The sequence below is a fragment of the Macaca nemestrina genome, chromosome 20 (assembly GCF_043159975.1).
Source record: "Macaca nemestrina isolate mMacNem1 chromosome 20, mMacNem.hap1, whole genome shotgun sequence".
Lineage (NCBI taxonomy): Eukaryota > Metazoa > Chordata > Mammalia > Primates > Cercopithecidae > Macaca > Macaca nemestrina.
This window is the reverse complement of record NC_092144.1, coordinates 64,243,037-64,256,582: the sequence shown is the minus strand read 5'-3', so window position 1 is coordinate 64,256,582 and position 13,546 is coordinate 64,243,037. Positions and strand designations below refer to the sequence as shown.

General features: G+C 52.1%; 1 protein-coding gene across 1 annotated transcript; it reads right to left on the bottom strand.

Annotated features, from left to right (window-relative positions):
- Nucleotides 1–5,996: 5,996 nt before the first annotated feature.
- On the bottom strand, nt 5,997–13,245 carry LOC105497008 (ribosomal protein S9). Its single transcript, XM_011767660.2, has 5 exons — nt 13,121–13,245; nt 12,728–12,849; nt 12,379–12,501; nt 7,167–7,353; nt 5,997–6,246 (listed from the first exon to the last, which is right to left on the bottom strand). The coding sequence occupies exons 2-5, from the start codon at nt 12,822–12,824 to the stop codon at nt 6,069–6,071; spliced, it is 585 nt and encodes a 194-aa protein (XP_011765962.1). The 5' UTR covers nt 12,825–12,849; nt 13,121–13,245; the 3' UTR covers nt 5,997–6,068.
- Nucleotides 13,246–13,546: the final 301 nt, after the last annotated feature.

Here is a 13,546-nt window from a genome sequence, read left to right as displayed (position 1 = left end):
CCACCTCCCAGGTTCAAGTGGTGCTCCTGCCTCAGCCTCCCGAGTAGCTGGGATTACAGGCACATGCCACCACACCTGGCTAATTTTTGTATTTTTAGTAGAGACAGGGTTTCACCATGCTGGCCAGGCTGGTCTCGAACTCCTGACCTCGTGATCCGCCCGCCTCCCAAAGCACTGGGATTATAGGCATGAGCCACCGCACCCGACCCAACAAATATATTTTTATTGAGATACAACACTATTTGGTGGCATTTAGTAAATTCACAATATGTTGTAAGCATCACCTCTATCTCATTCCAAAACATTTTTATCATACTGAGAAGGAAACCCAGTTTACATTCAGCAATCACTCCCACCTAATCCCATGCAACAATTAACCGACTTTCTGCCTCTATCGATTGGCTTTCTTTGAATACCTTTTTTTTTTTTTTGAGACAGGGTCTCACTCTGTCACCCAGGTTGGAGTACAGTGGCGTGATCTCTGCTCACTGTAACCTCTGCCTCCCAGGCTCAAGTGATCCTGCCTCCTGAGCCTCCCAAGTAGCTGGGACCACAGGCACATGCCACCATGCCTGGCGAATTTTTTGTGTTTGGTAGAGGTGGTATTTCACCATGTTGCCCAGGCTGGTCTCGAACTCCTAAACTCAGGCAATCCACCTGCCTTGGCCTCCCAAAGTGCAAGATTACAGGCGTGAGCCACCACACCCAGCCTGGATATTTCTTATAAATGAAATAATGTCATATGCGACCTTTTTTTCCTGACTGCTTTCATCTAATATATTATCAAGGTTCACCTGTGTAGCATGTGTGAGTGTGTCATTCCTTTGTGTGGTTGAATAAGATTTTGTTGTAAGGATATACCACACGTTGTTTCTCTACTCATCAGCTGATAGACATTGCTACAAAAATAAGTCGTGGCTATGGTGGTGCATGTCTGTAGTCCCAGCCACTCGGGAGCCTGAGGCGGGAGGATCACTTGAGTCAGGATGTCAAGGCTGCAGTGAGCTAGGATAGTGCCACTGCACTCCAGCCTGGGCAACAAACCTTTTCTTTTCAGCAAAGAAAAAAGAGGCCAGGTGTGGTGACTCATGCCCATAATCCCAACGCTTTGGGAGGCCAAGGTGGGCGGATCACCTGAGGTCAGGAGTTCAAGACCAGCCTGGCCAACATGGTGAAACTCCATCTCTACTAAAAAATACAAAACTTAGCCGGACATGGTGGCGCGCATCTGTAATCCCAGCTACCAGGGAGGCTGAGGCAGGAGAATTGCTGGAACCTGGGAGGTGGAGGCTGCAGTGAGCTGAGATGGCACCACTGTACTCCAGCCTGGGTGACAGAGCAAGACTCTATCTCAAAAAGAAAAAGAAAAAAGAGGCCAAGCTTGGTGGCTCACGCCTGTAATCCTAACACTTTGGGAGGCCAAGGCAAGAGGATTAATTGAAGTCAGGAGTTCGAGAACAGCCTGGCCAACATGGTGAAACTGTCTCTACTAAAAATACAAAAATTAGCCAGGTGTGGTGGCACACACCTGTAATCCAGCTACTTGGGAGGCTGAGGCAGGACAATCACCTGAACCCAGGAGGTGGAGGTTCCAGTGAGCTGAGATCACGCCACTGCACTCCAGCATGGGAAACAGAGCAAGACCGTGTCTTGAAAAAAAAGAAAAGAAAAGAAAAAAGAGAGTGCTACTCTAACAGGAAAGTTGGCCGGGCGCGGTGGCTCACGCCTGTAACCCCAGCACTTTGGGAGGCCGAGGCAGGTGAATCACGAGGTCAGAAGATCGAGACCATCCTGGCTAACCCGGTGAAACCCTGTCTCTACTAAAAAATACAAAAAACTAGCCGGGCGTGGTGGCAGGCGCCTGTAGTCCCAGCTACTCGGGAGGCTGAGGCAGGAGAATGGTGTGAACCCGGGAGGCGGAGCTTGCAGTGAGCCGAGATCGCGCCACGGCACTCCAGCCTGGGCGACAGAGCGAGACTCCGTCTCAAAAAAAAAAAAGTAGGGAAGGCACCTGTTCGGGGAAACAAAACCCAGGCTCGAAGGAAGCTTGTGCTTCTCTGTGAGCAAAATGGTCTTAGAAACACCTCCCCAGGCCTCCTTCTCCCATGCGGGCCGTCTGTCCTGTGGCGGCCCCACTGGCTCCTCCTATCAACCAACGCAGAGAGTGGAAAAGCTCCTCACACTCTTCTGCTTCACACACACTGAACAAATCCAAACCGCTCTGCTCCCATCTCACCTGGCTCCACCCATGTCCCCTGGTCCATCCCCACAGTCCAAGCTCAGCTGGAGACCAAGGACGCCCTCTGGCTGTGCACTGTGTCAGCTCCCTCCTGGCCCCCTACTCCCGGCTCCCATCCATCCCTCTCATCACTTCCGAGGCCTCTTCTGACAATCTCACCTGGCTCTGACCCTCCACTGCTCAAATTCCTTCGACGGGGCTCCATCTTCCAGAAATAAGATCCACGTTCCTGTACCTCATGTTCAAGCCTGTTGATGACCAAACCCGATACGCTTTCCAGCTTCACGGGCTATGGCTCCCGCTCTGCCACAGCAAACTCATCACAGTCACCCACCCTCTGCCAGACACACACACCCTCCGTTATTGAACACTGGTAAGTCTTCTGATGGCTGCTTCCTGAGCCAATCTGGATGTAGCCGGGCGCCTCTGCAGAGCTCGTAGACAATGATAAAGACAAGCCCTCCTGCCTCATTCCACTCAACTGCAAACATATTTGTGTCACAGGTCATGAGGAGTCCACGCAAACCACTGAGAATCCTTATTAGCACATCACCTAGCGGTGGGGCTCACAATGGAGTGTGGTTATGGTTAACCGTCAGTAAAACCCTCCCTATTGCATTCTGTGCAGTGTTGGGCTTGTATAAAGAGACGTCTGTTTCTACTGTGCTTTCTAAAGATTCCCCATTTTCTTTTTTTTTTGAGACGGAGTCTCACTCTGTCGCCCAGGCTAGAGCGCTGTGGCACAATCTCGGCTCACTGCAAACTCCGCCTCCTGGGTTCCAGTGATTCTCCTGCCTTAGCCTCCAAAGCAGCTGGGATTCCAGGTGTCCACAATCACGCCTGGTTAATTTTTTATATCTTTAGTAGAGACAGGGTTTCACTATGTTGGCCAGGCTGGTCTCGAACTCCTGACCTCGTAATCTGCCCACCTCCACCTCCCAAAGTGCTAGGATTACAGGTGTGAACCACCGCGCCCAGCCACATCTCCCATTTTCGTAAACGTATAACATCCAATAAATCTTCATGGTGCACAAGACCCCTGAATGACAAGGTCCCAGCTTTCTTTGGCTCACTCTCAGGTCTGAGAACAGCCCACACTGTTTCTGGTGGAGGACGCCCTCCACGCACCACACTCGCTGTTCACGTCTTGGTCTCTCCATCCCCTAGAAGGACCCCTCACTCCCGTGACCAGGTGCACGCTGCTCACCCGCTATGGGCATGTTTTCCTCCTTTCCTACAACTTGTCGAAACCGGAGCAGAATTACCTCCTGTCTAACCATGGGTAATGTGTCTTCAGTAACCCAAGCTCCGTGAGTCCAGCAGGAATCCTATCAGCTTCACCCACAAGTCCTCTCCTCCTGGCGGCATGCCTGGATGTGGTAACCACTCGATACACCAACCGCCTGATCGCGAGGTTGATTAAAGAAAAGATGCATCCCAGAGCTCAGGACACCAAGGGACCTGCCTCTAGAATTACAACAGTGACTGGGCTGTGTCCTAAGGCCCTACCCTCTCTGGCCTCATGTGCTAGAACAAGGGTCACCCCTGGATTTGAGTTGGGTGAGGTGGAGGCAGGCAGAGCTTGGGGGAGTCAAATGTGGTCTAAAAGGCCCCCAGAGCCTACTGTCCCCACAGCCCCATCCTTCGGGGGAGCCGAGCAAGGCCCTGGGGGAGGGGCTGTTCCCCTCCTGCAAGGCCACTGATGAGAACACATGACCTGTAACACAGAGCCCAGGGCTCCTAATACCCAGCACGCCCATCTGCCCCCCATGCTCTGTGGTTCAGTGGTCTAATCATCTGCACTGCTGGGGACCATGACAGGCAGGGCCACAACCTCCACCCTCATTGCCCATCTCCCTGCTGTGTCCAGGGAAGCCTTAGGCGGACACGGGGTGGTCGGTGACCCCGACCTTCATGGGCCAGAAGCCCAAGGCAGAAGGCATGGAGTTGAGACCGGTGGGCGCTCTCCCTGCAGGCCCCCGAGAGTGTGCATCCCCTAAATACCAGTCGCCTTATCTCAGGGGCGTCCAGGCAGCCCTCAGCCCTCCCTCTCAGCACAGTCGGGATCGCTGGTGCTCTCTGGAGATGGCCTGACCGCCCAGTGTCACTCAGACCAGTTTTGACAGCTCTGCATTGACCAGGACAAGGGGTTCCCAACCCCCTCCCTGACTTCCTCCTGGGCCCTGTGAGCCACCCACATGGGGGCCAGCACGGATGCTGCGGAGGACACGATGCCTCCTGCCGGAGGCTGACCCCGTCACCCCCACCCAATATGCTGGTTGCAGGTGAGGGGCCCCTGCCTAGCCCCCGTCCCGCTCTCTGCTCAGACCCTGGGCTCAGGGTCATCCCTGGTGATGAGGGTAGAGGGAGAAAATGAGATGGGGGCAGTGGTCCAAGGAGATCACCAAGAAAGGGAGAGCAAGAGGCCCGCAGATTAAACAGACCCACGCAGGCCGGGCACTGTGGCTCACACCTGTCATCCTAGCACTTTGGGAGGTGGGTGGATTGCTTGAGGCCAAGAGTTTGAGATCAGCCAGGGCAACATAGAGACTCGTCTCTACAAATTTTCGAGACGGAGTCTCCTCCCTCTGTTGCCCACTCGCTGCCTCTGTTCACAGAGCCCTGCAGATGAAGACCCGTTTCCTCCCCAGCCTGCAGGCCTCTCCCCAGCAGAACCGCACGCCTCACCTCCCACCCCTCTCCCCCTCCAGGCGGCTGCATCTGGAGCTCTGGGGGAGCTACACCCAGGTGGGCCACCACCTCACACCAGACAACTGCACTCTTCCTCCCAGAGGAGCTCCCAGAGGAGCCCAGTGACTACGCTGCCCTGGCCATCCACGAGCCCACACAAGACCCAGACCCCACGCTCCAAGCAAGACCACAGTGAGCCCAGACGCTGCAGCAGCTGGCCCCATGGACGTCCAACAAGACCGCCATCACTTCCCAAGTAGCAACCGAGGGAAGGGCCACCACCTAGCTCGAGTAAGCGGCAGTGGACTTCACGTGGTTTACAGCAACTCAGCTGTGTTCCAGAGCCATCCCTGCACTGACCTCAAACCCTGAAGGCCTCCAGACAAGGACCCAATCAACTACAGCCTGCAGCCTGAGGGGTTGCACAGGTTCAAGTTTCTCACTTCCTCAGCAACCAAACCCCTTCCCAACACAGATATCAACAAGGCCGAGAAAAGGGAAGCCTGCCAACCTCTTGACCATGAGTCCACAGAAGCACCAAATGCAGATAGGAGGAAGAGTTCCCTCAATGCCCCTTCCCCTACACAAACCCACTTCCCCTACGTGTGAGACAAAACTGGGAACTTGCCCAACATCAACCACAACACAAACAAGCTTTGAAACTGGCAAATTCGGTGAAGTGCTCCCCAACAAAAACAGTTACTAACAGTTCACCTTCCCCAGCAACCAGTCTCAGGCCAGCTCTGCCCCACCTGTCTCTTGCTGGGCGGGGTCAGGGTCCCAGGGCCACAGGCAGGACGGGCCCCCACCTCCACTTGCTCCCTCCCGCCCCTACATGCAAACGCCGGCTTACTTGGAATTTCCATCTGGTTTTGACTGTTTTTCCCAAAAGACCATTGGTCTCTCCCCTGATGACAGAAGCTTCTGGTAAACATGTGTTCACCACTGTGGAAGAGTAGTACTGCGAGGCCAGGGACCACTGTCTGGTAGGCACGCTCCTGAGCCTCCCAGGGAAGGCTGCATGTTCAGAGCAGGGGAGAGTCAAGGAGACACCCACACACACCAATTGTAAAGCGCTGATCCTGTTTATTTGGCAGGAAAACTAGATAATCCAGCAGCCCAGGAGGGAAAGGTGGGCTTAATCCTCCTCCTCGTCGTCTCCAGCCCCGGCCCCACCCTGGCCCTTCTTGGCGTTCTTCCTCTTCACGCGGCCCGGGCGGCCACCCCCATAGGGAGAGCGCAGGGAGAAGTCAATGTGCTTCTGGGAATCCAGGCGGACAATGAACGACGGGATATTCACCACCTGCTTGCGGACCCTGGAAGAGGCGACAAAGTGAAGTAGACTGGAGGAGAAACGGATGCTAACCCCAGTTCAGGCACCACTCTCTCCTCTTCACCCACCCCATGAGGCTGCCACGGCCACAGACACCGAGGCACTGTGGGAAGGGCGCTCCTGATCCTATGGGCCTCATGTGAGTCCAGGGTTTGAGGGTATCACCTTAACCCCCAAAAATGCTTCAGGTGAGTTTCTCAACCACATTTTCTAGGAGAAATTCAAAAGTATCCCACCTAAGACCACAAAGCAAATGAGGTGGCCAAATAAGAGCCCAAGTTCTGAGTCTGAAACGTCCTGAACCCCACGCCTGACACAGCTGCATTACCACGTGCGGCAGCAATGCCCACAACAGCACAGCAACCCGGGGCTACGCTGACACACGAGGCTCTGCCTGCGGCTCACAGGCTTAGTGAAGGGCTGGGGCGGAGATTCTAAATGCTAACATCTTGCCCTCTTCCTGTACAGCTCCTCCCCGTCAATGGTGCCACGTTACAGGAAGGGCACACTGAATACCCAGAAAGCAGTCATGGATTAGGGTCTGGAATCAACTTCATAAACGAGTCAGGAGACAGCTGAACCCACCACCCAAGCGAGGAGAGGCTGGTTCTCTCCCTCCACTGGGGACACCAAGAGCTGTTACCTGTCCAGCTGCCCACATGCCTGGCAGAGGCCTTCACAAGGTGTACGGCTAGAGCCGCAGTGACCCTTGCGCTGGGCTACTGGGGCATGAGGCTGCCCCAGCTCCCTGGTGAGCTGTGTGCAAGGGTGAATCTGTACCCTCTGGGTGAGCTCACACCCATCACTTCCGAGGGCTGCATAGGAGATAGGACAGCAGGCTTAGTGAGGGCAGCCACCAGAGGGGAGGCAGAGGAAGGTTCGGGCGCCCATCAGAGGTGGTACCTGATATGGCGCTGGCGGATCAGCACGCGAGCATGGTGGATGGACTTGGCCAAGCCCAGCTTGAAGACCTGGGTCTGCAGGCGTCTCTCTAAGAAATCCTCGATCTTCAGGCCCAGGATGTAATCCAGCTTCATCTTGCCCTCATCCAGCACCCCAATGCGGACCAGCCGCCGCAGCAGGGCGTTGCCTGGGAACAGTGGGAGGAAGCACTGATTCAGCCTTCTGACCTCAGGCTTCTTGGGTTCAAATCCTGGCTCCACCTCTTCGTAGCTCCATGTCACGGTGGTGAGGAACAGGTAGTATTAGCACCAGTCACTGTGACCCATATCACTGTCAAAACTATCCTATGGGCTGGGCGTGGTGGCTCACGCCTGTAATCCCAGCACTTTGGGAGTCTGAGATGGATCACTTGAGGTCGGGAGTTTGAGACCAACCTGGCCAACATGCCGAAACCCTGTCTCCACTAAAAATACAAAAAATGGCCGGGCGCGGTGGCTCAAGCCTGTAATCCCAGCACTTTGGGAGGCCGAGACGGGCGGATCACGAGGTCAGGAGATCGAGACCATCCTGGCTAACCCGGTGAAACCCCATCTCTACTAAAAAATACAAAAAACTAGCCGGGCGAGGTGGCGGGCGCCTGTAGTCCCAGCTACTCGGGAGGCTGAGGCAGGAGAATGGCGTAAACCCGGGAGGCGGAGCTTGCAGTGAGCTGAGATCCGGCCACTGCACTCCAGCCTGGGCGACAGAGCGAGACTCCGTCTCAAAAAAAAAAAAAAAAAAAAAAAACAAAAAATTAGCCAGGCTGTTGGCACACTGCCTGTAATCCCAGCTATTTAGGAGGCTGAGGAAAGAAAATTGCTTGAACCCTGGAGGCGGAGGTTGCAGTGACCTGAGATGGGACCACTGCACTCCAGCCTGGGAAACAGAGTAAGATCCTGTCTCTCTCACACACACACACACACACACACACACACACACACACAACCACCCTATGGGTGTCAGGCCATCATCCATAGTAACGTGCAGGTGACAGGAGGGCAAAATATACCTGCCTCCTCATCTGAAGTGTGTCACATCCCTCGCTCCACATTCTTAGCAACAGTAAAGGAAATCATCTCCTTACAAGGACTCAGTCTGCAAAAGACCAAGTGCAGCTGCTATTAAGCTACTACCACCGTTAACAAAGCACAGTGGTTGAGAGTTCATATCCTGAGTCCAGAAAGCTCTTCTGATTAACCAGATGTGAGATTAAATCACATTCCCTATGCCATAAATATCAGTACCTACACCTTTTAGGGAGAGAAAAGAAATTTCTAACACTAGAATTTTTCCAGCTAAGTACATGTCATTCATTTTACTATTCTGTATGAAATTTTCCACTAAAAATATACACAGTATGTATATAACCTAACAACACACTGCATAAAATATCCAACAGATGTCAGCTACTATACCCCAGGCTCAGGACAACTTGCTCCTTACCCTGTCCAAAGCCATGGCTTCTAGCTAATACTCTGGACTCCCCTTGCCCACCTCCGTCAAGGCAAATGCCTTCCTGTAGGATCCCACTCACTGCTATAATCCCATACGCGTTCAGCAAATCAACTGCCCCTTGACACTGGGGTAAACACCTCAAACTGCTTTCCTTATTATGTGCACTTTTATAAAAAGTGCCTCTCACTAGTTATAGCAAACAATTCAAGCAAGCTTTAACAAACAGACCCACATTCATCAGGCACTCTGATATTCCTGGCACTGCTGTTACCCTCCAAGCGAAGTCTGAAAGAAAGCTAGCTGACTGTGAGGACCCAAAGTCTTCCCAATAGGGAGCAGTTACAGGTAGGGAGATAGAATCAAAATGGAAACACCAGCTGTGTACCTTTCCAGCATCCTGTGTCATACTATGGCTTCAATTTTTGTTCTCTTTTTTAATGCTCAACATCAGAGAATTTTTAAACACCCGAACATCAAAATACAAAAACATGTCCAAAAGGCAATGAAAACGAGTTTGGGATCATTTACCTCCTTGGACACTTCATGCCTTTTTGTGTTTACATTAGAAAATAGAAACTTCAGCCAGGCACAGTACCTTATGCCTGCCCTATAAACCCAGTATTTTGGGAAGCTGAGGCAGAAGCATCAATTGAGTCCAGAAGTTTGAAACCAGCCTGGGCAACATAGTGAGACCCCATTTGTACCAAAACAACAAAAAAGGAAAACTAAATTAGCCAGGCATGGTGGTACATGCTGGATTGCAGTCCCAGCTACTAGAGCTGAGGAGGATCACTTAAGCACAGGCGGTCCAGGTTGCAGTGAGCCACGACCATGCCACTGTGCTCCAGCCTGGGAGACAAAGTGAGATCATCACCATTAGGCAAAATAAAGCCATGATTTAAAAATAAAGTGTTTCACATTTATTATCATTTTTCAGACGGAGTTTCCCTCGTTGCCCGGGCTGGAGTACAATGGTGATCTCGGCTCACCGCAAACTCCGCTTCCTGGGATTCTCCTGACTCAGCCTAGGATTACAGGCACACACCACCATGGCCGGCTAATTTTGTATTTTTTTTAGTAGAGACTAGGGGGTTTTTCTCCACGTTGTTCAGGCTGGTCTTGAACTCCCGACCTCAGGTGATCCGCCTGCCTTTGCCTCCCAAAGTGCTGGAATTACAGGTGTGAGCCACCGCGCCCAACCCACATTTATTAACCCATCTATCTCCTGAAAAAGAACAGAAGAGTCAACCACAGGCAAAACCTTTAAGTATGAAGACAATAGTTTTCAACAGCACAATAAACCTTACACCTTCAACAAAATCATGTCCTGCTACTGAGTACTGTTACACGGGCTCCGCTGGGCCAATGCACCAAGAGAATTTAAAATGCTTTAAAAATGCAAACCAGGGAGGACCTCAGTGGGAAACAGGTCCTTGTCATACAAGGCAGGTATTACAACGCCTTCGTTTCTGATCTGAAAAATGGACATGATTCCCACATGTATTCACAGTTGTGCTGAGGGTGAATTCCTGATTTTTTTGTTTTGAGATGGAGTCTCCCTGTCACCCAAGCTGGAGCACAGTGCCGCAGATTCCGTCTCCCAGGTTCGATCAATTCTCCTGCCTCAGCCTCCCGAGTAGCTGAGATTACAGGACCACCACCAGGCCCGGCTAATTTTTGTATTTTTAGTAGAGATGGAATTTCACCATGTTGGCCAGGCTAGTCTCCAACTCCTGACCTCAAGTGATCGGACCACCTCGGTCTCCCAAAGTGCTGGGATTACAGGCATGAGCCACCGCGCCTGGTCTCTATCTGTTGGTTAACTGCCAGCCAAATGTTAGCGGCTGTTCAGTCTTTTAACAGATGAGACTCAGAATCTCGCCCGTCACACGTTAGTGGGAAAGGCTGGATCTGAATCAAGGCAGGATTACACCAAAGAGCAAACATCCAAGCTCCTCCTTCCCGTCCCTGGCTAGGCTAGAGGGTTTCATTTACTAGAAAGTGTACTTACCTGAACAGCTGTCTACCCCCTGGGAATTTTCACTTCTGCCTTGGAAAACCACAAATATCGCTCAGACACTTGCACCGCTTTCTCACATGACTAAGTTTCATTGCGATTAGGCTCTATATTCGGAAAGTCCTCCCTAAAACCAGAGCCAGCTGTAGCCCACTCCCCACAGGACTCTGGGATAAACTCCCACCCAGTATCAGTATCCACGGGGGAGGGATCTCCAGCACTTTCATGAGATTGTCAACAGGGTCTACAAATTGACAAAAAGAATGAAAGGGTCAGGTGCAGTGGCTTACACCTGGAACCCCAGCACTATTTAAGGCTGAGGCGGAAGGATCACTTGAGGCCAGGAGTTGGAAACCATCCTGGGCAACAATGCAAGATCCTGTGCCTATTCAAAAAAAAAAAAAAAAAAAAAAAAAAAAAAACAGCTTCTAACATCTGCAAGCCCGGGTCAAACTGCGATAATCTGTGGCTAAGCATGCTCCGGGACTTTCTCAATGCCTAACATGGATGACCACTCTCATGCCTCAGTCAGGGCTCAGGTGCAGAGACTGCTTTTCACCACAAATCATGACTACCCAAACTGAGGCAAAAGCAGCGTCTCAGGATATACTAATGCCAATCTTGGTCATGCCAATCTGCCGTAGAAAGCACTCCAATAACACCGCATCTCAGAGTAAATTTTAAAACAAAATGGTTAACATGATCAACTTTCATGTTAATGTCTGTTCCACCACAATTAGTAAAGTAAGCCTAAGTCTATATGATCTGCATGCCCTTCTAAAGTCATCACCTGAAATGCTGTTCCCTGAGACATTTTACAGATTCTCTCCTGTTCAGGCCTTTGCTCAATGCCATCTACATGTCCTTAACCAGCTTAATAAAGCAAGCACCAGCCTGGGCAACATGGTGAAACCCCGTCTCTACTAATAATACAAAATTAGCCGGGCGTGGTGGTGCATTATTAGCCTGTGATCCCAGCTACTTGGGAGGCTGAGACTGGAAAATCGCTTGAACCCGGAAGGCAGAGTTTGCAGTGAGTGGAGACTGCACCAACTGCACTCCAGCCTGGGCAACTGAGCGAGACTCTGTATCAAAAGTAAAATTAGCCGGGCGTGGTGGCATGTGCCTGTCTGTAGTACCAGCTACTTAGGAGGCTGAAATAGGAGAATTGTTTGAACCCAGGAGGCGGGGGTTGCAGTAAGCCGAAATTGAGCCACTGCACTCCAGCCTGGGCGACAGAGCAAGACTCTGTCTCAAAAAAATAAACAAAACAAAAAAAATTAAAAAAAAAATAAAGCAAGCAAAAGTGCAAACCCTGTTATCACCATCACTTATTCCAGAAATTCCACTTCCTAGTCTACTCTCACCACCAGCAAACAGGCCACACAAGCAGTACTGTTTTGAGATACCATATAAAGACATAGACAAGTGCCCAAATGTGCAGGCCTATCTTTAGCTCTGGTCATTACTAAACTGAAGGTCCAGTAACTGGGCAAAAAAGCCACACGCCTAAGAAACAGGACAAAGAGTCTGATCCAGTTCCACTTTTCCTACTCCACAAGTGCCATGAAAACACTAAGTTAAAAGGCTGGCTCCATTTGTCCAATGACACAACTCATCACTAGAACAGAGGCGGCAGAACGGAGAATGCCCCTCACAAGCCCTGCGCCCCACTGCTCTGCTGTGGACTCCCATACGTACCTTCGAACAGACGCCGTGGGTCCTTCTCATCAAGCGTCAGCAGTTCCCGGGCGGCCTTGCGGATCTTGGCCAGGGTAAATTTGACCCTCCAGACCTCACGTTTGTTCCGGAGCCCATACTCGCCTGGTGGGGAGAAGAGAGTGGACAAGTGTAAGGGAGTGGACAAGTGTAGTCCCACGTACTGGTACAAAAACTACCCTGGCAGCTTTGGATACACAGAACCTTCCTAAACCACGAAGAGTACCAAATTTAAGGGGCCGACTAGATCAAGCACGTGGGCGCCTTCATCCACGTGCTACCCGCCTCCTCCCGGAAGCCGCACCACTTCCCAGAAGCCTTGGCCACTCACCGATCAGCTTCAGCTCTTGGTCGAGACGAGATTTCTCAAAGGGTCTCCGCGGGGTCACGTAAGTTTTGCGACAAACCCAGCTCCGGGCCACCGGCATGTTGGCTCCGCTTACCCGTCTGCGCCTGCCCGGGAGGGAAGCGTGAGCCTAAGAGCTCCGGGCGGCGCCTGCGCAGTCCCACAACTACGCCAAAACCTTGCGGCGCCCGGATTGGATCTCGCGAGAATAACCTCCAAAGCTCTCATCGCCAGTATCCGCCCCCACTACTGTGCTGCACTCCCGTTCAACCACCCTACTCCAATCCCTAACGCCTTTAGCTTACTCATGGAAGCTCGGAAGGCCCGCGCGACCATCCAACCCAAACCCTAGCGAAAAAGGACATCACCACACCTCACCTGAGCGTAAGAGCCGGCCACTGACGAAGAGGCGCGCCAGCGACAAGGCTACGCTCTTATAGTAACGCCGGCGCCTCGTGACGTCATCACGCACCAGGCACGTCTGAGCCAATCAGAAGAGGCGTTGGCTGGCTGAGCAGCAGTAGAGACGTGAGGCTGGGCTAGAGCGGCGTGCTAACCTGGGAGGACTAGGTTTCTTCCGGGCAAGGAGTAGAAACCTGAGAAGCGGGGAGAATCATCCTTCTCCGTCCCTGGACGGTGGTATTTCTCTTTCTTTCTGAGAATCAGGGTCTCGCTCTGTAGCCCAAGCTGGAGTGCAGTGTTGTGATCTCGGTTCACTGCTGCCCCGGGCTTGAGCGATCCTCCCACCTCCTCCCCAGTAGCTGGGATTACAAGCACACGCCACGAGCCCGGGTTTTTTTTTTT